Genomic DNA, 23,796 nt, shown 5'->3' on the forward strand with positions numbered 1-23,796 from the left:
ATATTCGTCCGTGTTGATAGCTCAGTACAAGGTAGGAGATACATTAAAGCTGGAAATGGTATAAAGATCGTTTTCTGCCCACTGAGCCCTGCCCTTTAGAGCCAATAAACCTCTTAAACTACCGGGAACGTTTCAAGGTACTTGGAATGTACTATCTGGAGCCAAGAAGAGAAAACTAATAATAACATGAAAGATACTTCAGGGCTAGTCCCAAATCTTACACAGATATGCGTGGAAGTGTAAAATATAGCCAGTGAAATGCAGAAATACCGTGGGCACAATAAGAGAACAATGTATCAACATCCTTGGTACAAGACTCTTCAACGTACCACCAACAGACATCAGAAAGATTAATGGAAGAAATGTAGAGGCTTTTAAAAAGAAACGGGACAACCACCTCCGCCAAGTGCAAGATCAACTAGGCTGTGATGGCTATGGTGCCTAGTGGGCAATAGCCTGGTTGAATAGGAAGTCAACAGAAGGGCTTGGACCAGGCCGAATGCGGGGAGTAGAAAGTCTCGAAACCAGTCAGACACGTATCACAGAGCTTCATGAGTAGGTATGATTGGGCCCTGGAGGCTGGAATTGGTTAAGGTGGTCGACAGTAGTCAAGAGGATGGGTCAGGAGTTGGGAATCGACTACTGCAAAAGAGGATGAGTTTTACACACACACACACACTATGGTAATACCTGTGTTAACTTCCTCACAGCGGTCACCTAACCACACGTTTTATTATTTAAAACTCCGCTCATGATGTGCAGACGAAACCGCGTCACATACAAGATCCCATCACTGCGTCATATATAAGATGGCGCCATTGCGTGACTCAGGTACAAGACGTCACTGTTTTACGCAAGAGATGGTACTACGCACGAGATGGCGTCGCCACGTAACATATGAGATGGCTCAACTGCGTCACGCGCAAGATGTTACAAGGTTGCATGCCTTATGCTATATTATCATAAGTCCTTGCAATGCGCATATGAACTTCGTGAATAGAAATTTTCAGATTAAGTCCTTACGAATGATGCGCCTGAACTTGGTATTCGCTGTTGGAATTTCTCGCCCTGTTATTTCCATCTCATTATACATTTTCTTCCTGCCTCTTCTTTGTATGTCAAAGAAACTAGCATAAGAGGTTGACACGTGATGCTATTCTCGTTGAGCAGCTAGTACTGCAATACACCTCTTGTAGTAATATCATTATTCTCAAGATGCTGCCTTTCCTCTAGTACAATATGGATCTTTCCCCTTCCTTCCCAACTCTCACTCTCACTCATTTTCTCTCTCTCTTAGTAATATTAATATTATTATTACTGTTATTATTATGAATATATTCATCAAGAGTGTTAAATCAGTAGAGGTCATACAGCACGTTGAGGAGAGGCGAGGCAATCAAGTTCAGTTGAAGGAAATGGAAGACAGGAACAATTCCTTGCTGCAAATAATAACAATAAAAAAAATAAAAATAACAACAATAATAAAATTCTATAAAGATTTCCAGCAGGTCTTCTCAGTAAGAGCGTAAAGCATTACATTGACGAGATGCAGTCTGACTGTCGCTGGTGTAATCCCGCTCTAATACAAGAGAAGGAGCGGGGGTAGGCAGAATTGAGTTTACTTGTACCCTAATTAACTTTTCCAGAGAGGTGGTCTTTGCCACCCTTTCCACCCTCCCCCTACTCCTCCCTTACGGATGCCAGATCGTATGAATTATTTAGAGGCAAAGGGCGCCGTGCCACGGTAATGAAGGACGAGATTCACTCTTTTTTCTAGAGGAAATTGTGGTCTGAATGGATTCTGATTGCGTCATTTCGAAGTTTAGAGAAATCTGTGTAATTTTCATTTCTGGGACGAGGAGGCCCGTGTATGTTCAGCTGCAGATGTTTTCAGAGTTTGTGTTAAGTTTACCTCCCTCCTGCAAGGCGATGTTTGTGTGTGACTTGTGAAACTACCAACATCACGCTTTACTGCGTGCGGCCAGCAGTAATAGCTTGGTTGATCAGGTCTGGGCCCACAGGGAGAGCTGGTCTGGGACCTGGCCGCAGGGGCGTTGACCCCAGGAAGTAACCTTCAGGTTTCCTACCTGCTGTCTACCTACTGATGGTTCCGTGGGTTATCGCCTCCCTTGGCCCACTGTGTTTTACTCGCCGAGTTATGTGCGTGGGTTCAAGAATTCGGCTCAAACCTTCGGGATGGAGTAGAACCGGAGATTCTCAGCATAAATGTGCAGGGATGTTTCCAGCACCTTGTTGAATCCATGCCACGAAGAATAGAGACTGTTCCGGGGACAAAGGAGGACTATATCCATCACTAGAAGGGTGTACCTAATAAAGTGGCCACTGAGTGTATATTATGCATTGAGGATCAAATAACCAAATTAATAGTTTGCTTTGGTGCGCTGAGCTAGTGACTGGTGATATCAGGCAGATTTTCGTTGTACACATTTATACTCTGTACCATTTACACGCTGCACTTAGATATACTGAATACGTTTAGTGAGTTGCACTTACTGACATCATGAGACTGTAATAGCAGTTCCTAACATCTCTGTGGCTCCTCAGACTTGCTCCGCCCTCTCGACTCTAGAATCTTGAAAATTCTGTATGTCAAGGCCATGTCTCCCTGGTCGTCCTCGCGTCTAGGGTTAATTTGTACTTCTAGTTTCATTTGTATTTCTAGTGAAAAGTTTCGCGCGAATATTGCTCCCAGATTTCTCTCGCTATACAAGTCTTTTATTCTGGAGAAACTTTTCTTTTCAAAAGGAAAGTTATATAACATTTCTTTTTCTCCTAGGAAATGTTCGCTTGTCACGATTCTAAAAAGTGACAGTCTAAAAATGCTCACTCTTTGTACATCACTAAGTAATTCTAGGTACACAAATCATATTTTTTTTTTAACTTATGAAGATAAACGCTAGTAAGTGTGGTACATCTACAGTGGCTAACGCGACGGTCTGGAGTTTTGAGACTCCCTGACCGCGGGTTCAATCCCGCCCGTGGTATTGTTTGTTTACAGTGGTGTTGTTTCCCGTCTAGTTTTTGATGGTACACTCGAGGAAAATCAACGATACGCCGCCCACAGAAATGGTTCTGGGCCAAAAAAGGTTGAAACCCCCGGTTTAGAAGATGAAAGATAATGGCTCACGTCCATCCAGAGATTAAAAAAGAAATTAGACCATGATGGTTTGTGATTCGGAGCCATCAGAGTGAGAATTGTAGATGGATTTCATCACAAGCCAGGAAGAAAAATATCCAATTTCTGCTGGGAAGAAGGTTTGGTAATGCCTTGTACCGTCAACCCGTATAGGACAGGAATATACAGACAGGCTTCTCTTACCGTCAAAACTAGTTGTTATACTACAAACGTTATTGACCAAAAGGAACCTTTTATAGCACCTTGTGTGCGTGCGTTTGTATTTGTGTGTGAGATTATATATATATATATATATATATATATATATATATATATATATATATATATATATATATTTTTGTTTGTATGTATGAGAGAGAGAGAGAGAGAGAGAGAGAGAGAGAGAGAGAGAGAGAGAGAGAGAGAGAGAGAGAGAGAGAGAGAGAGAGAGAGAGAGAGAGAGAGAGAGAATTTTTGAATAAGTTCGATGCCTTCATTTGTCTGTCCGCCTCTGGGTGAGTCGCTCTTCTGATATTTTTTTGGTCTCTCTCTCTACCAAAACGCAGTATAAAACCTCGATGGGGTTTGCCAGGAGATGCTCAACGAACTGACGGGTCATATCTGTAATATTAAGACCCTTGTCAGTAGACGCTGTCTTATTTCCTAACAAGTAAACCGCCATCTTGGACACCAGTTATTGTCTATTATTGTGGTAGCAATTTAGGCAGTATTTTTACACACAAGAGGCATAATACAAGCAGAAAATCCTAAAAATTAACGGGGACTTCACACCAAAATGACAGCTGTTTCACCATTCTGAGACACCAGGGAATTAAGCCAAATAAATCACTCTTTATGAAGTACCACTTAAAATAACCACAGAAGGAGTTGCGTGATAACTCTAGGCGTCTCGTGTTGCAATCAACACATCAGGAGTTTGGAATATTGCAGAAATAAGCAAGAAGTCCGATCAGATTCGTCCCCCTGAACGAATCTGCTTGGATATCCTACGTATTTCTGCAACACTGCATGCTCCTGATGCACTGACTGCAACACGAAAGGCCTAGAGCTATCATTCAACTCCCCCTGTGGTTGTTTTGCATCTTGTATCACTTATTAGCGATTACTGCATAAAGTAATACCATGCACATCAACCCTGTGGTTCATTTGCATCTGTTATAGCTCGTTTGTAATTATTGCATATGTGCACTACCCTGAACTGCTGACTGAGCCAATCATGTTCCTCAGGTCTTACACTCTTTAAATCTGACACATGAATGCCTTCCATGTGAGAACCTGGAACTACCACATGATTAACAAAAGCAACAAGATTAAGAACAAAAATAATCACAATATTAAGAACAAATACGACCATGATCAGGCCTCGCAGTGGGTCAAGGCCTGATTAACCAGGCTGTTACTGCCGGCCGCTGTTACCGCCCACGTTACTGCGGGTACTGTTACCTGTTGTCACCTGATGAATTACGCAATTTGCTTTTTCTTTCCTCCGCTTAACACATTCCAAACCTACACACACCTAATATTATTTCGTTACGAATCATTATCTCCGCAGTGTGTTAGATCAACCAGGCTGTGATGGATATGTGGGCCAGCGCGCAAACTGCAGCTACAGCCTGACTAACCAGGCAATCAACAGTGCAGACCTAGCCCCAGGATGGTTCCCGCAAACAGGAAATCTCTCGAAACAGGTCACTATGGCAATTCTGCAGTCTTGTGTCATCTCTATGATCAATTTTTTCTATTTTTAGGAGAGACGCAATTTATGTAGATCATATATGATTGTATTCGTTTTTTTCAAGGATTTCTTTATGCACTCAAACCTCAGTTAAAAAATTACAGCGCCAGCAGTTTATTTTAAACAAAATTTAATAAAAGATATGTTTGTCAACTGTTACCAAACTAAGAACACACAAACCGAGGAAGCTTTGCATTTCCATTAACCTACGGCTTACCATTTAAAAGTTGTCGAAAATTTGAACACTATCGTGGCTGCTGTTGTTACCGCCGTCGTCGTCGCCCCCGCCGCCGCCTCTGCTGCTGCTGTTACCGCTTCTGCTGCTGCTACCCCCGTCGCTGCTGCTGTTGTTACCGCTTCTGCAGCTGATGTTGTTATCCCCGTTGCTGCTGCTGATGTTACCCCCGTTACTGCTGCTGCTGTTACCCCCGTTACTGCTGCTGCTGTTACCCCGCCACTGCTGCTGCCACTGTTATTACCGCTTCTGCTGCTGTTACTCCCGTCGATGCTACTGCTGCTGCTGTTACCGCTGCTGCTGCAGCCGTCGCTGCTGCTCTTACTACTGCTGATGCTGCTGCTGTTACTACTGCTGCTGCTGCTGCTGCTGCTGCTGCTGCTGCTGCTGTTACTGCTGCTCATACTGTTGTTACTACTGCTACTGCCGCTGATGCTGCTGCCGTCGCTGCTGCTACTACATAGAGAGACCAATCAACGTCCAACTTACACACCAGCAAGATAACGTCGTAAATGGAAGGGCGTGAGGCTCATCCCTAACGCTGTGAGCAGCGGTCAGAGCTACGACACAATAAACCAGTCAGGGCTGGCAGGGTGGTGCTTGCATTCACTGGCGGCTGGTTCTGGTCCTACCATGGAACACCCTCACCCTACCTTTGATATACCTTTGAAGAATTTCGAGTATATCTACTCTCTGAGCCCGGCCATGAGCCAGGCTCGTCTGGTGCTCGCCTAGTCAAACAGGCTGTTGCTAGTTATCCTTGCAGGGGTGGATTCACAGCTCCTGGCCCAACCTCTCAACTATTATACACCGGCTCTATGGATCATACCAGGACCTCAAACTTTCTCTCGATACGACTTCCCAATAAATTTATTTCTGCAACAAGCTTGCTGATAAGTTTAATTAATTTTCGTATAAATTTATACTGATAATTTTACATTGTGGCGACAATTAAATTTAAATGAGATATACTTGAAGTCGCTCGGCCCCAAACCAGGCCTTCTGGTCGCTGGCCTGATCGATCAAGTTGTTGGTACCTGCCGCCGGCAGTCCAATGTATGCAGTGCAACCCTGCTGATCAGAAACTGTTTTGAGAAATCTGCCGAGTTCCATTTTTAACACAGTGAGGGGTTTATTGGTAATCTCGTTATGTATGAAGGGAGGGTGTTTGAGAGTCGTGGCCCTTTAACACTTATTGACCTCTCTGAGTGTACTCATTGCTCCCCTGCTTTTCATTGAACGTATCCTGAACCGTGTGCCAAGCCTTTTGTGTTCGTGTGTAGTATATTTGGTGTGAAGGTTTGGGATCAATCCCTCTGGTGTCTTCCAGATGTAGATTATGATGCATCGTTCTCGTATATGTTCTAAACAGTACAGTTTTAGAGATTTCAAGCGTTCCCGGTAATTTCGGAACTTGACTGAGTTTATACAACCTGTGAACGTTCTCTGTACATTTTCCAGTTCAGCAATTTCGCCTGCCTTAAGAGCCGCCGCTAGTACACAGCAATATTGCAGCCTAGATGGAATAATTGACCTGAAGAGTATCATCTTTGGCTTGGCATCTCTTGCCTTGACGGTTCTAGTTATTTAATCTATCATTTTTTCTTACAGTTACGATAACACTGTTGTGTTCCTTGAAAGTGAGATGATCCGACATTATAACTCCCAGGTCTCTCACTGAGTGGTTCAATTTCTCAACTCCCTCCATTTATGCACAAGGAGAATTCCCAATAAACTTTCAGTTGTGTTCAAGAGGGAATTAATAAGTTCAAGTTCGCTTCTGATCAGTTGGGCTGTGGTATACACGTTGGACTATGTGCGGCTAGCATCAATAATCCGGGTGTTCAGGTAATCGACCAGTAGGTCAAGTCCATAAAAAAATGATCTAAGATTATTTTCAGTCTTGCAAACAATTCCATGCCAGTTGCCCTCGCCCAATTATTACTATTGAAATAAATCATGACTTCCAGATTATAGTTAGACCAGCTATTTATCGAGGGTGGGGAAAGAGAGGGAGAGGAGCACGGTGAAAGGAAGAGAGAGGTGGTGGAAAGAGAGAGGGGAAGGGAGAAGGACAGGGGTATGGGAGAGGGAGGAGACGGATGGAGGAAGATGAGAGGGATGGAAGAAGAGGAGAGGAATAGAGGAAGGGGAGAGGGAGAAGAGGAATAGAGGAAGGGGAAAGGGAAACACTAACTCAGTTGCAGAAACGTCTGTTTAACAACTCCATCATTGAAAAAACAACTGTCGACAAGTGTTCTTTTCTCTCTTTAAGGGAAGATATAAAAAAAATTAATTTTCTTCACGAGAGAACATGACGGAATGCTCGAACACGTTCCTGAGCAGCTGGGCTGTATTGTCATCGTCAACGTAAATAGTCCAGCCGTCAAGCAGGAAGCATAGTCTGAGGCCGCGCCGCGGAGGCGATGATCCCTGGAACCATCAACAGGGAGAAACAAAGGGCAGTTGGGGTTACCTGTTGAGTGTTTTGTGTTAATGCCTATGGCGCAGTCCTGGACCAAGGATCATGGTTGCTGACCTGGACAGTTAGATTATTTGCGCTGCTGGCGGCATGCAGTGTCGCCAACAGCGGGCTGTCGGGCTGTGGCGTAAACGCCCCCGCCCGCCTGCGATGGAAGAGGACATCTAGTATGTTTATCATACAAACACGAACGAATGCAATTTTTTCCCCTCTCACGGACAGACAGATACAATTCCCCATGCGCACACGCATAGGCAGCTTAAGAGACGGGTTCAGGAGCTGAGTCTAGACTCATGCACACAAACTGGTGAGTACACTCGCCTCACTCTATGTCCTCCCACCACATTCCGCCCCACTAATATACGACAAGTTACCAACAATGGTCAGTGATTTGCTGAAACAAATTTTTGTTCCATTTTCAAATTTTTCTGTTGTGAGGCATTCAAGAATTTCAAACAGCCAAATTTCTCCTTTTTGCGAGAGAGATTATGATAATGGCAGGAGGAGAAGAGACGAGTTTTATGAAGATAATGTATGCACTGTGAAAGGAAAATGGGCGGATACGTAGATCTTTTAAGCAGTTTCTTCTTTTGGTGATGGTGATTATTAAGGACGACTGCAGGGGCTTTTATCTTTATGTATGTGTTAGTACACCTGTAAGGGGTAAGGAGAGACGAGCAGAAAGAGGGAGGAAATGAGTGAAAAGGAGGAAGAATAGGGGTTGGGTAATGAATGAAGAGGAAGAAGTGATGATTTAAGAGAGTATAGGTACCAGAGAATAGATTGATGTGGTAAGAAAGAGAAGGGAACGGTTAGGAGGGAGGTAAGGATAGGGCAGGAGTGGGAAGAGAGAGGATAAGGGTGAGAGGAAAGGAGGGGGGCTGGGGTTGGTAAGGAAGGATGGGCAATATTACCTTAACCATCCTAATGTGTGTCAAGCATGTTTGTACCCATGAAGCAGCGTAAAATATTGACCACCTCGGAGGAAGAATTAATATTAACACCGGAAAAAATTAATATTACTTCAGAGGCATACATACCAAACTCATCCTTAACATGTGTGAACAACATGGACGAACCGAAAAATGTCATATGTGCAGTAAAATTGACTTTTCGAAAAGATTTCTCATAACAAGGTTATCTGTTGTTCGCTGCTAATATTAACATGTTAAAATTATATGACACCATGCTATGTTCATAACTCAATAATTTACTATATATCCTGTATATCACACAGTAACATAATTATTTCGCCCATACTCACTCATTACTCGATTTTTTTGGCTAATAATTTATAAATATAAATAAATTTTAATTGCATCAGTGCATTGTGGGTAGGTCTTCAGAAGAATTAGCATTAAAAATCAGTTACAAAAACAAAGCGAATATATATGCATGAAGTGTACGAAAAGTTAAATTCATTTTACTGATGTTGCAACAACTCCTTTTATCATCAATGTAACACAGAAAAATTATATTTTTTTGCAATTAGTTCATCATTTACTGCAAGAGTGACTGGACTAATATGTTTCCGGTAAGAGTAGGGTAATTAGCCACGTGGTGTATTAAGTTCAACACGCCACTGTCGACCACTGCGACTCCGGGTTAACCCAGAGACTAAGTCCCGTCCCGGGTCTACGCTGGGTAATCAAACTGAATACTGATTAGTGTAACAAGAGCAACACACAAATCTGGCTGATTTGTGACTCACAGTGTTTACTGCCCGTAGTTATGGCCGAGCTGAGAGCGATTTGTGCAACAATTTTCAACTCTGGAAATGCTTCAGTATTAACAGCGAGAAAGGTCATAGCTCGTGTCTGTTTCGATATATCATATTGTTAGACGGTATGTGTGAGTATGGTAGGCGAGTGTGTATATAGGTGTAGGAGAGAAGTGTATGGTTAGTTGGGTGGGATGGTGTGGTGTGATATGTGTTGTGTGCTGTATATTTATTTGTGTGTGTGTGTGTGTGTGTGTGTGTGTGTGTGTGTGTGTGTGTGTGTGTGTGTGTGTGTGTGTGTGTGTGTGTGTGTGTGTGTGTGTGTGTGTGAAGAGTGTCATTAAGGGTAGTGAGTGTTTAGATGTAAGAGGAGTGTGTTTTCAGGTGTAGGAGAAGTGTCTTTGTGAGTCGGAGGATAGTTTGTAAAGGTGTAGAAGAGTAGTGTGTGCAGGTGTTGATTGGTGATTAGATTTACCTATTTGTAATAACCTACCGGCCTAAACATGTCTTCATTTGTGAATACCTATTTATAAAGTTCTGAGACGCATCTTCTTATCTCTATATTTTCACTACTTTCTCCAATGTGCATGGAATGTGAGATAATGTTATTGTTCTGTAATTTACCCATGCTAATGCCACCTTTTTCAATACTAATTTTCTTCCATGAGGTGTGGTAGTTCCCCATGTTCCCAACGAGTGTAGCTTTGGCCTGTCAACTTACTCAGTGTTGCAGCACCTTCTCTCAATATTCATGGTAATATGCCGCTTTGGCTTTCTGTCGTTTCTGTATCCAGTTTCCTTAGCTATTTCTATTCTTCCTCGGTTATTGTTTCAAAGGTAAAGAATAATAAAAGAAAATAGTAGCTAACGGAAGTATAGTACAAGTAGTGCACTATATCAACAATAGCAATGTGCACCATCAAATGTACAGAGATGAATTTTTTTACTGTAACAGTATCACCTGAACCGACATATAAATACTGATTTCCTGTTTACCTGGAGTTTACCTGGAGAGAGTTCCGGGGGTCAACGCCCCCGCGGCCCGGTCTGTGACCAGGCCTCCTTAGGTCAGTGTCCCAGGATGCGACCCACACCAGTCGACTAACACCCAGGTACCCATTTTACTGATGGGGAACATAGACAACAGGTTGAAAGAAACACGTCCAATGTTTCTACTCTGGCTGGGAATCGAACCCAGGCCCTCACCGTGTGAAGCGAGAGCGTTAACCACCAGGCCTGTACATAAGATTTTAATATAACATGCATTCAAATTACAATACGCACATCGAGATAGGATAACCCGAAAAGAAACAAGGAAGCATATTCATCATCATTCATTCAATACCTGTCTTCCCAAAAGTATTCAGTCATTACAATTTAAATGATTCTCCGAACTGAAACATCTACGCCTCTCCTTCAGAGTGGTAACACTGTTTTCCTCTGGACCCCTTCATAAATACTAACTTCCTCACACTCCAACATTCCCAAAACCACTCGTCTATACTCCCATGTAACATATTCAAATTAAAAATCGCATAACACATAATTACTTAACATATAAGAAGTATAATACTAACCAAGGCATTAAAGTGACAGGATCACATCAGCTGATGCCACAGTGCCCTGTATATTGACTTTTTGATTCCTGGAATCATCGCCCAGTCCAGACCAGGCCTGTTTGAAGCTTTGATTAATAAGGATGTTGGTACTAGTGTTTATTGTGCAATAATCAAATTCGTAATCACTTTATATCAGACAAAAATTTTTATATGAAATATCGATTTTCCTTGAAATCTGTGTACACGGAAAAAAATATATTTTTATGTATTTCTTTACTGATACCCTCAACCCTGGGTACACAAGACACCCTCTCTGGATGCTGTACACAAACACACAACCTCCTCCCTGGGTACTGCACATAACACACTCTCCCTGAATGTTGTACACAACACACACACTCATCCCTGGGTGTTATACACAACACACTGTACGTAACATATGCTATTCTTCACGCCGGCTACACTTGTTCTTTCCAACCTCCGCTATTCTCTCTGCAAACAACCAACAGACAATATGAAATCCCTACAAATAATTATAACCAGCACGGCATATATCTTTCAGTTCCACCAGCACACGGTAACCCTCTCCACTACTTGCAGTTACCTTCAACTATCTCTACAATTCTCCCCCATACAACGTCCCACAATTCTTCCCACTACCACCTCCCACAATTCTCCTCCACGCACCTTCATTTCATTCCTATCATCACCTAAAAGATACCTGAAGGACGTTCCCGAGGATCAACGCCCCCGCGGCATGGTTCCAAACCAGGCCTCCTGGGTGATCAAGACCTGATCAATCAGGCTGTTACTGCTGGCAGTACGCAGTCCAACTTACGAACCACGGCCCGGTTGATCAGGCAGTGATTTGAGGAACTTGCCCAATTCCCTCTTGAAGACCATTAGAGGTGTGTTGGAAATTCGCCTTATGTGCGGAGGAGGGTGTTGAAGAGTCGGGGACCTCTGACTCTCATCGACTTCTCTTTTAGTGTACTCGTCGCGCCCTTGTTTTTTGCAGGTATTTTGAAGCCTCTGCCAAGTCTCTTGTCGACACACGGAATTATTTCAATGCTCCGGCTTGCGATCAGTTCCTCCAGGATTTTCCAGATGTAAATTATGTACTTTTTTCTCCTACATTCTAAGGAATACAGTTGAATGGACCTGAAGAGTTCCCAGTAGTTCAAAGGTTTAGCTGAGTATATACAGTGAAACTTCTCTATTCAGCTCGGCAAACTCTCCTGCCTTGAAGGGGGCCGTTAGTACACAGCAGTATTCTAGCCTGGAGAGAACAAGTGACTTGAAGAATATCACTGGCTCAACATATTTTGTCTTAAAAGTTCTAGTTATCCAGCCTATCATTTTCCTTGCAGTAGCAATGGCAACATTGTTGTTATCCTTGAATATGAGATCCTCCCACATCATTATTTCTAAGTCTCACACAGAAAACAACAGTTTCTCCATCAACAACCCCTCCTCCAACACCCACAACCCTTCCGCTACTACCCACAATTTCCCTCTCCATCCCCCCCCCAGCATCCAACACCAGACCCAGAGATCATACAGAATTGGATAGCAGCAGCACATTGCAGATATATCCCATTTTCCTACACGACAATGACCCAGGCAGGCTACCGTGTATCTGGGTCTGATAGCTTATCGGACAACAATATTCCGCACTAGTGGACTTATCATCTGACAATCTCCAGAGTGCTCGGCCCAGGACACACATTTGGCCCGATCCAATTCCCAAATGTGAGTTTTCTTAACGTATTCCCAAGATCTGGCCCTTTCTCGCAGGAACTCTAAGAGTGAAGACCAAAAGGAAAGAACTGAGATGAGAGTGAACGTTTGGTGTAGGGAAGTAAGGTGAGAGTAAACGCTTCAAGGGAAGAAGTGAGGTGAGAGTGAACGTTTGAAGGGAAGAAGTGAGGTGAGAGTGAACGTTTGAAGGGAAGAAGTGAGGTGAGAGTGAACGTTTGAAGGGAAGAAGTGAGGTGAGAGTGAACGTCTGAAGAGAAGAAATGAATGAGAGTAAACGTTTGGAGGGAAGAAGTGAGGTGATAGTGAATGCTTGAAGGATAGAACTAAGGTGAGTGAACGATTCTTTTTATTGATCCTGGCGAGGCAACAAATATAAGATTGAGAAAGAAAATAATCTAATAAAAAATATTAAGAGAAAGTCATAATAAATAAGAGAGAAAAAGACGCCAATGAGAAAGAAGTAAGAGTGTGTCGTCAAACGATCACAGTCTCATTATGGCGGAGCCAACCGCAGTCACTGGCTGAATGGGATCCCGCAGAGACCAGTGGACGGGAGACGAGGGAAGGAGTGGTAAAAATATAACAAAAAAGGGGAAAGGAAGTGGCGAAATGATAAGAGAAAGCGGGGTGTGGGAGAGCCAAAAGGGACTGGTAGAGTGAAGGAACAAGCGGAAAGGACCTGAGACAGAGAGAGCGAGATAAGATAGCGAAGGAAAAAAAGCTCCTTGGTGTCATGGTTCAGTTTAGCCAGAATATAAGACAACATGGCCAGTACCACATGAACCTCCCATACGACTCGGCTTTATATCTGTGTTACTCTTCCTACACCATCTTAAAACTTTCACTACTATGACGCACGTTCTGCTCTACTTGTATAATATCGTCGTAGAACTAAATAAACAATGCCGCGACTAGAACAATTAACAATTAATTAATAATTTGGAGAGGAAAATTTCGGCGACGTTTCTCTGCATCCAAATAGTGGCTAAGTTATAATTTTATATTTATATTACGAGATTATAATAAAATAGTAAAATTTATATATTTATACATATTCAGGAGAAATACACTAAACGTCCCCAGAAAGCTCTCGTCCCATTCATTACTATAAAACACCACTTCCAATACTTCTGTTTGTGACTGTTCCACTTCTCATGTGTCTTCTTTTTCAGCCAATTTGGCATAACACTCCCGGTCAAAGGAATATGGCTGAAGCAGCGAGGTCTAAATATGCGGAGAGATGGAGGCAAGAGGCGGCGGTGTGAGGCAGTGCTCTATAATGATGTTGATGCAGCAGGTGCTTCTGGGGAATGCTCGCCAGTTCACATGGTGAGTTTATGGTCCCCGCCACGCTCAATGTCAACACTGGTCCCGCTACATCATGATAATGCTAACCCAACCTTGACTTACTTCAACCAGGGCCACAACTGCCACTGCTAAATGCAATATTTTTTACTAAATATTTACAATTTATTAAATATTAATGCAAGATTAATTTCTCGATTAAATGTTCGTTGTAACATAAATGCCGAAATTATTTAAAGATGCTGTGTTAAGGTCCAAGTGTCAACTGGCTGTCAAATAAAGTTAGAAACAAATCAGTCCTTTAAAGCCTCTGCAGTCAAAGTGGCCAACACACGTGCGTGTGCACACCTAGCTATTTTCGCGGAGGTTGAGACTCAGATCCTGGCCCCGCCTCATAGATTACTTTGATCATAATCACTGATGTCTTTCCTCTTAGATATTTCATGTCCACTCTTTCAGCTGTGTATTGAGTCTGCCTCTACCACTGCCTCGCCTTAGTCAGTCCACTTTTTAACATCTCTGAAACTAAAGAAATATCTTACATCTTGGCTCATCTGTGTCTTCAGCTTTCAACTGTGTCCTCTTGATCCTGGTTCTCTTAATTCAAACTGTCTGCACTTCTTTGACCTACAGATTTTCCTTAAGATTTTTTGTATGACGTATTCATGTCTTCCCTCGTCCTTCTCTCTGCCAAGATTGTCAGTTTCAGTTCTTTAAATTTCTCCTCATAATGCATTCCTCTCAGTTCTGGTACTAGCCTGCTTGCAAAACCTTGGATTTGCTCGAGCTTCTTAACGTACTTGATCAGGTGTGCGCTCCGTGCTGGGGCTGTGTATGCAATGACTGGACTAATACACTCCATGCCGAGGCTGTGTATGGTGACTGGATTAATACGCTCCTTGCAGGTGCTGTGTATGCAGTGACTAGACTATTATATATCTATATAAGATTTTAGTTTTTTTTATTCAGGTTCCTGAATGTTATTCAAAGGTTTGCTAATCTTGCATATGCTGTTGACATTATATGGCGCATGTGTATTTCATGGCATTGTCTATGTGTATTTCTGACGATATGTTAGGTGTTCTAATTACTCAAGGTCTCTTTCACTCTAATATTTACAGTTCCTCCCCACCCATGTTGTACTATGTAATTATAATCCTCAAAATTACTGCCGCTCTGTACGTAATAATTTCCGGTTAATTCTCAAAATAATATCGCAATTTTATAATTCAAATCCCTAATTACCTAAGCAAGGCACAGGGCAAAGCTGTGAGGAACTGACAATGGCTTAGCCATTATTGCTACATGTTGGGTTAACATTCCTGCAGCTTATATGTTGACTTCCTTTCGAATTCTTCTGTGGATCACTATTCTCAAGAGCTCGCTGCGCAGAAACGATCTGGAAGAACCATAAAGAACAAAAAGCCACAATACCATGACGGGGACAATACACAAATAACCCACACATAGGAGAGGTCCAGGCAGACCGAAACGTTATCTGTGTATGGTTATTTGTGTGGGTTATTTGTGTATGGAAGAACCAGTCAAATTACCTTTTACCTTTGATGAGTTCCCAGAGTTTTTCTACTCCCTGAACCCGACCATGGGATAGGGTCTTCTGGTGCTTGCCTGGTCAATCGGGCTGTTACTGTTGGTAGACCGCAGCTCCACGTATCCATCACAGCCTAGTTGATCTGGCATTTTATGAAAACGTCCAGTTTCCTCTTGAACACTTCTACACTTGTCCCAGCACTGTTTCTGATATCTTTTGTTAAGATGTTGAATAATCTGGGACCACGAATGTTGATACAGTGTTACCTTATTGTGCTCACTGCACCCCTGCTTTTCACTGGGTTTATTTTGCACTTCCTCCCATATCTCTCCTTCCAGTATGTTATGGCTGTGAGCAGATTTGGGACCAGGCCCTGAAGTACCTTCCATGTTACCCTTCAAGACAGTTAAGGGGCGTGTTGTAAGGTCTTAAGACCCTTTACTCTTATTAAATTTTCTCTTAGTGTACCAGCTGCATCGTGCTTTTCATGTGAGGTACTCTGCACCGTCTGCCGAACTCGCTCTCGTAAGTAATAATTTCAGTTCTATGGAGTATTGTTGGGTTGCCACCACTGTAATTTTTACCATATTTAATAGTGGCATAATAAAAGATCACTGCAACTACATTGGTGGCCCCAGACTACTCAACATGTAACCAGAAGATATCAGAAACATGGCTGGGACAAGTGTAGAAGTCTTCATGAGGAAACTGGACAAGTGTCTTCACCAGGTGCCAGATCCACTAGGCTGTGACGGATATATGTGCCAACGGGCCGCCAGCAGCAACAGCCTGGTTAACCAGGTAAGCACCAGACGAGCCGGGCTCCGGGAATAGAAAAACTCTGGAAACTTATCAAACTCATATCAACGGTAAAGGAAAGGTACGTAAGCAATCCGTCCTGCAAATGGCAGGAACTTACCCAACGAATTACAGTGCGTCAATTTCTGCACGAATTAAGGCGTGATCAAAATTAAAAAAAAAAAAAAAAACTCAACAAAATTAGGTTAATCAAACTACATCTTAAATACCTTATATTTACCTGTGGTAAACAGCTAATAACATTACACAAACAAACGCATTACGTCTGGCAGTGGGGAAGACACTGCAGATTAAAAATAGTTGGAAACCACACGCTCTATGTTCAAGTTGGAAGACGGGTTATTTAGAGACAATTATATTTTATGACACTCAAATTAGTGTATCTAGTAATGTTTTCACCTTCATCTAGAAATAAATCAGAACAACAAATAAAGTATATTGAGGGAGAGACGACACATTTTTCATGAGCGTTCCTAAGTCCGGAGCTCCCACGGGAGCTTCCGTTTCTTTTTTAGCTTGTGGCAACAATGACAACTCCTGAGGCAAATTCCCACACGAGAATACATTGTTGCCAATACAACACATTAACATAAAAAAATTCACTTCAATGTTTTTAGTATTAATTTTTAAACAAATCAAAGAACGTTTAATTACTATTCATGTTTTAATTGTTATTCATGTTTAGTTATTTTAATTCATGTTAACTACTGTTAAAATATTATTTCTTAGTACTGTCGTTCATATTTAATTGTTAAATATGAAGATGTCGTTATGACTGTTCTCGGTCAGGTTCAATAGTAATTTTCTATAATTTATTGCACGAAATAAGAATTAGTGTTGCCTGGAGAAAATATGAAGCTTATTATATTTATTTCAACTCCATCTACTTTAATTCAAACTTTGGCATTAAAATCTTTAAATAATCAGGTCAAAATTCAGACATTTTGTTTCTCCACAACCTCGGCTGGAAACATTACAATTATTTCAGACTGAGCAAGACCAAGAGATTGAACATTTTTCACGGCTCAGGGTCTACCTAGAGTCTACCAGGAGGGTGTTCTGGGGGTCAACGTCCCCCGCGGTCAAGTCCTTGACCAGGTCTCTCAGTCCTTTACCCTGTCTTCCATATATAAACTCTGTATAGAATTGATAATAGCCACTGGTTGGCGACCGTCTTCATCAAATTACAAACATTGTATATATTGTGTTTCGGAGTTTACAAATGACCGGTTCTGGAGGTCACAAGAGAATGATCTCCGGATGAGTCCTCCTAAGTGACTAATGGTGACATCAACCGCTCCCTGTCATAACAAGAGACTCCCTGATGAGTGATGACTCAGAGTATTGTTAGTATCTGACTGTTGTAACTATTTTTAACTTTTAAAATCAAACATCTCTTTCCTTTTAATGAGCTCAAACCGCAAGAACTACAGCGATAAATATTTATCTCACTCGATGAACAAAATATCTATATAAAAAAAAAACTACTAGGAAATCAGCTGATCGGTAGGTAAACATCAAGCAGATGGGCGTCCCCAGCTGCTTGATGAGAGAAATGGGCACAGTCGAGATGAGGGAAAAAAGGAAGATTAGAAAGAGAAGACGGGGGGAGGATGAGTATAAAGAGGAAGTGGGGGAAGAGACAGACTGTGGGGGGAAGAGACAGACTGTGGGGGGAAGAGACAGACTGTGGGGGGAAGAGAATGGATATAGTGGAGAAAATGGGAACACTGAATGGATTTCATCTTAATTTAATCAGTGAAAAACGCTAAACCCACACGGGTTATAGAGCATTTCGGAAACAACGAATGATAAGTGCCTCTCATTCTACGACATAATTTCACTGTGTAGATTTGAAACCAGTTACTGTTGTATAATTTATATGCAAATTTGGATACATAATTCTGATAAAAGTTTCCTATAATTTAAATGTTCGATGAACTATTGTATCATTCACAACGTTTAACCCACGTGAGTCATTCAGAGGCGGACTAAATGAATGTAGGACCTTTAAGTTCTCTCTACATTCCAAAGTCCCTCAGTAGCACATCACTTCAAGGGAGCTCCTGAACGCTGATGAAAGGCACTTCGTCTAACGAACCAGAGCTACCTCCGATTCCTCGGATCAAATCTGACTGCTCGACCACCTTCCACTGTTCAGGAGCTATATGACCTTTACGGGTTTAGGGTTTCCCCCCGGATATAATTTAAGTAGGATAGACCCCGCGAGGCCACAAGCGGTCAAGGCACCTGTGGACACAAGTCAAGAGCAGCACTTCTCGTCTCTCCAACATAAACACAATTACTCTGGGTACAACTCGGCAAATAGACATAATATGCCACATTAATCCAATCAATGTCTCCCCCCTGTCTATACGTTTAATAGTGGTGCAACTGTAACCGGTTTTGTGAGTTAAACTCTTGCAACCAGCCTGAAGCCAAAGTACACAGCAATCACAGCCTAGCCGATCAGGCTCTTTCTGTATAAACTTATGTCTCCTCGAGACCCTTGACTCTTTTATTCTGCATTATTTCTCAAATCTTCTTGTAGAAAGTTGAAGAATCTTCGGCCATGGATGTTGATAATGTTCTTTAATTGTGCCTATGACACCCCCACTTCTCGCACTTTTTTCTCCACTTGCTTTCGTTTCTCTTCTTCCAGTATGTTATATGTTCAGCCTATCCTCCAACTTTTTAGCGTTCCAGAGATAACGAACACTCTAAGATAGTGATTATCAAATGGTATACAATACCGACAGGTTAGTAGATAAGACACATAGGCAACTTTATTCCGAAACGTTTCGCCTACACAGTAGGCTTCTTCAGTCGAGTACAGAAAGTAGGCAGGAGCAGTAAAGATGTGAAGACGATGTAATCAGTCCATCACCCTTGATGGACCTCTCCTTCCGACAGTATTGAAGTTTCAACACTGTCGCTTGATCTTCAGTTAGTTCCAGACTTTGGAACAAAACCTCTCCAGGCTGAGGGACTGACAATATCAAATCTACGACTTCAAGGGTGATGGACTGATTACATCGTCTTCACATCTCTACTGCTCATGCCTACTTTCTGTACTCGACTGAAGAAGCCTATTGTGTAGGCGAAACGTTTCGGAATAAAGTTGCCTAATGTTGCCTATGTGTCTTATCTACCACTCTAAGATAGTATTATGCGCCCAGCTCTGTCAGATGGAAGCCGCCCCTTATAATTTCCTTCTTATGGGTTAATATAATCAATATGGTTAATTTACCTTTTTTTAGCACCCTCTGATTTGCTTGCTTCCTCTTTTCGGAACTCACTCACTCACTCACTCACTCACTCTCTCTCTCTCTCTCTCTCTCTCTCTCTCTCTCTCTCTCTCTCCCTAGAGCGAGTGCTGCTGTTGCCACATTGTATATAGCTTAGTACCTACCATACTGGCGAGGTCATCACTAGCACACACGCAAGCCCAGTCCTTGCCGCAAGCCACACTTACCTGCAGGGAAGACAAAATAAACATTACAGAATGTCATAGGAGGTAAAGTGCAAAACTGAAATATACATCTTTACTATTAACATTAACATAATCTAGAGATTCTATTCTATATTCTGCATTCGTCTTCTCTATTACTAATTTATCCAAGTTTGGTGCTGCTATGCTCTATGTGTATGAACAAAGGGAAGCCAAACCAGAGAAGGGAGAAGAATGAGACTGGAGGAAGAGAAAAGAGTAAGACGGAAGGGAAAGAAGGGAAAAGAGTGAGATGGGAGAAAATGGACAAGATGAAAGGGAGAGAAGGAAAAGAATTAGAGAGAAGGAAGAATAGTGAGAGGGAAGGGGGATACGGGCGAAGTGTGAGAGGAAAGGAAGAATGCTGACAAATGGAGAGAAATGAGACGTTGCAAAACAAAAAAATGGAGTGGTGTGAAGGAGAAAAATGAGAAATATTGGAAAGTGAAAAGTGTGAGAGGGAAAGAGAGAAGTGGGAGAGGGAGAGAGAAGTGAGAGAGGGAAAGGAGAGAGGTGGGTGAGAAGGGAGGGAGAGAGAAGGGCTGGAGATGGGGAGAGGGCCAACCATAAGTCTCCATCAGCCACCTGACACCACTCCTCAACAATAATTAATGTGTACATGGAACGAAAAGGAGAGGAGACGACAGATGAAGGGGAGTGAAGGGAAGCGAGGGATGGATTCAGAGGAGCGAGGGGTAGATATTGGGAAGAGAGGGGGCAAATGGAACGGTAAGTAATATGTTACTGTATAATATTCAAGCAAGAGGATGCAAAGGGGGCACTGTAGAAGCATTATCCAGTATTAAAAATGTTCCATTCTAAAACTGTCTATAACTTTTCCGTTTATCAACAACTACTAGGTGAAAAAATAATCTTTATTTTGAATACAGAAGATACAGGATACAAAAGAAAACATACAGCAATAATACATTATTAATAAAAGTGAGAGGCAAATATCTTATAGGTAAGGAGCTCTCTACTGGTTTTTCAATGTTAAACTGAAAGAGAAAACTTTGTCGCCAGAAGCGGATACATACACTGAAGGCCTTGAGAAAAAATGCTTGTAGCCAGAAGCAGCTGATATATACACTGAAAAAATTAAAGACAGTGACAGGGCAAAACAGGATGTATACACTAAAGGCCTTGTGGAAGAAAGTTTACGGCCAGAAGAATACATACACCGAAAACCTTGAGGAACGAATGTGACTAAACAACAGAATACACACACTGAAGGCCTTGAGGAAAAAGTATGTAGCCAGAAGCAGAACACATACATTTAACGCTTTGAGGAAGATAGAAAGTGTGTAGCCAGAAGCGGAATACATACACTGATAGCCTTGAGGAAGACAGAAAGTGTGTAGTCAGAAGCAGGATACATACACTGAAGGCTTTGAGGAAGACCAGGCACTGGATAATCCCTTCCATGGTATCCCCGGCCAGGTTGAAGGAACCACACAGGTTCTTGACACGGCCGGTGAGTCCTCCAGGGCCGTCCACCAGACCTTCGTCGGGGCTGTCGGGGTCCTGATCGTCGGCGGGAAGAGAGAGCTTGGGTCTGATGGAGATATGGTTACCGGAGGGGCGCGAACGTGCACGGGTGGGCTGTTGTATGCCCCCTGCGTTGATGCTCAAATCTAACGGAGAGGTCACCGACCCCCGTCCTGCCCCCGCTAACACCTGAGCAGCGTTCTGAATCCTGATATTGTTGTACCTCGACACCGCAATGCCATTCTCTGCTCCATTAGTCGAAGGCAACTTTCCATTCTGAACTTTGTGACGCCTGAGACTCTCTTCGATGGCACGGTAAGTATGATGGTAGGAAGAAGTAGGCAGACCGTTGATAGTAGAGCCAGAGGTCGGGTGGTCAACGCTACGTTCAACACCAACACCAAACCAGCCCACACGCAGGTCTGCTGCCTCGTGTTCCCTGCACGAACTAATAGCAATGCGAGTGCCATGAGAGTAATTGTTATTTTCCGTAGAGCACTCACTTTCTCCATTAAAATGTGATGTAGCCTGAGTGTATGAGCCCAGAGCAGTGCTTAATGTTCTATGGAGGGGTTCTAGTGGGGTGGTTGCGCAGTTCTGACCTACACAGTTCGCATCAACTTGTGTACTACAAGGCACACGAAAGTCACTGGAGGCGTCAGGGTAGCTAGTGACGCGGGGCACAAGAGACTGTGTGTGGGGGTGGGGGGCTGCCTGGCCCCTCCCGAACTCCTCCACACACGCCCCCTTCATGTGTCCCCCCTCAACCCTCACACCCAGCCCGTGACCTCGGGGCGACGGGGAAGATGACGACGACGACGAAGGGGATGGAGAGGATGAGGAAAAGGCGTGTGAGAACGAGGTAAAGTTTCTGGAAGACGTGACAAAGGCCTTGGATAATGTGGTGAGAGAATTGGAGGAAGAAAGGAAGGCGGTGGAGGAGGATAAAGCAGTGGACGAGGCAAAGTCGGTGGCAGCTGAGACCTGGGGCAGGGGGTGGACCCCTCGAAGAGGAGTGTCCCTCCACACCTCCATGAAATATGTACAGCTTGATGCGTCACATGTCGCACGATATAGAAACACAAATTATCACGAACACTATTCACTTCTCAACACTATTTTACTCCTTAGTAGCACTAACCACTTCGTCAAAAAGCTAATCACTTCTTTGCAACACTAATCACTTCCTAAGATTACTATATCACGCAACAGCACTATTATTTAAAGCACAGGTGAATCTTAATATCACTCTTGTTTCAGGTATTTAATTAAAAATATACATACTTTCCTTAACTGTAAAATAACAAGCAATACCTGCTCGCTATCGGTGAAGTTCAATACATACTTTGAGATTCACTGAAAATGTGGTTTTCAATTTTTTTCATGCAAGAAAATCCACTTGATTTCCTTAAATTCTGAAAGTTCAATACAGTAAATTCTAGTGCCTACTGGTGGCATTTCGAAGATTATACATTCTTAAAAAAATCTGTAAATATGAACTATATATAACTTGAACAGGATCATTTTATCAGTTATGAAAGTTTGAGCTGAAAAATACTGTATCATTCACTCTAGCACCCACACACACACACCACCCATTTTTTATTTTTAATTTTTATTCTTTTCTCTTTTCCTTTACTTATGTTAATTTGATGTTTAGCATGTGTGTGTGTGTGTGTGTGTGTGTGTGTGTGTGTGTGTGTGTGTGTGTGTGTGTGTGTGTGTGTGTGTGTATGCATATACCACGGAAATAAATGGTATCAAATACCGACACAGTGGAAATATAAACACATATGCAGTATAATGTGATTCTTTATTGACAACGTTTCACCCACACAGTGGGCTTTTTCAAGTCACACACAGATCTACCTGGGGTGGATCCCGTACCTTCCACCCCAGGTAGATCTGTGTGTGACTTAAAAAAGCCCACAAAGTGGGTGAAACGTTGTCAATAAAGGATCACATTATACTGCATATGTGTTTATATTTCCATACATATACCACAATGAATATTTTGGCAAATTTTACATTATGAATTAATTAATAAATTTACAAAGAGTATCTAATATCGGATTGAATTCTCAAGTCTTAAAACATTAGTTTACAGAAAAAAGTATCATAAAAGGCTAAAAATAGTGTAGCTCTTAAGCTCCAATTTAATTGCAAATAATAAAAGACTATATTTAACCGTAACATTAACGAATTACTGTTTATAGATACACACAATATTTTTTCATTTCTTAGCCAATAATGTGTCTGAAAACACGAAAATTACGACTACTTAAATATAAAAAGTTCAGATTAAATGTGTTCTGAATAATACTGTATATACTCGGAAGTCTATAACAACAAACTAAGTGACAATAAAACACAAAAAAGAAAGTGCATCAATAATGAAATAATAAGTGTATATAATACTATTTACATTCACTTATAAACATCAGTTACTTCAGTTATGTTTGCTCGTACACAAACTACAGACTAAGTGAGATA

General features: G+C 42.2%; 1 protein-coding gene across 2 annotated transcripts in view; it reads right to left on the reverse strand.

The window, feature by feature from the left end:
* LOC128699371 (uncharacterized) overlaps positions 1–22,746 on the reverse strand; it is a 361,556-nt gene extending 338,810 nt beyond the window's left edge. For both annotated transcript variants that reach the window (XM_053792044.2, XM_053792045.2), the window contains exon 1: positions 21,196–22,746. In XM_053792044.2, coding sequence (XP_053648019.1) covers positions 21,196–22,338 — 1,143 coding nt within the window. In that variant the 5' untranslated portion in view covers positions 22,339–22,746. The remainder of the gene's footprint in view (positions 1–21,195) is intronic.
* Between the last annotated feature and the right edge of the window lie 1,050 nt (positions 22,747–23,796).

This window comes from Cherax quadricarinatus, chromosome 61, assembly GCF_038502225.1.
Source record: "Cherax quadricarinatus isolate ZL_2023a chromosome 61, ASM3850222v1, whole genome shotgun sequence".
Classification (NCBI taxonomy): domain Eukaryota; kingdom Metazoa; phylum Arthropoda; class Malacostraca; order Decapoda; family Parastacidae; genus Cherax; species Cherax quadricarinatus.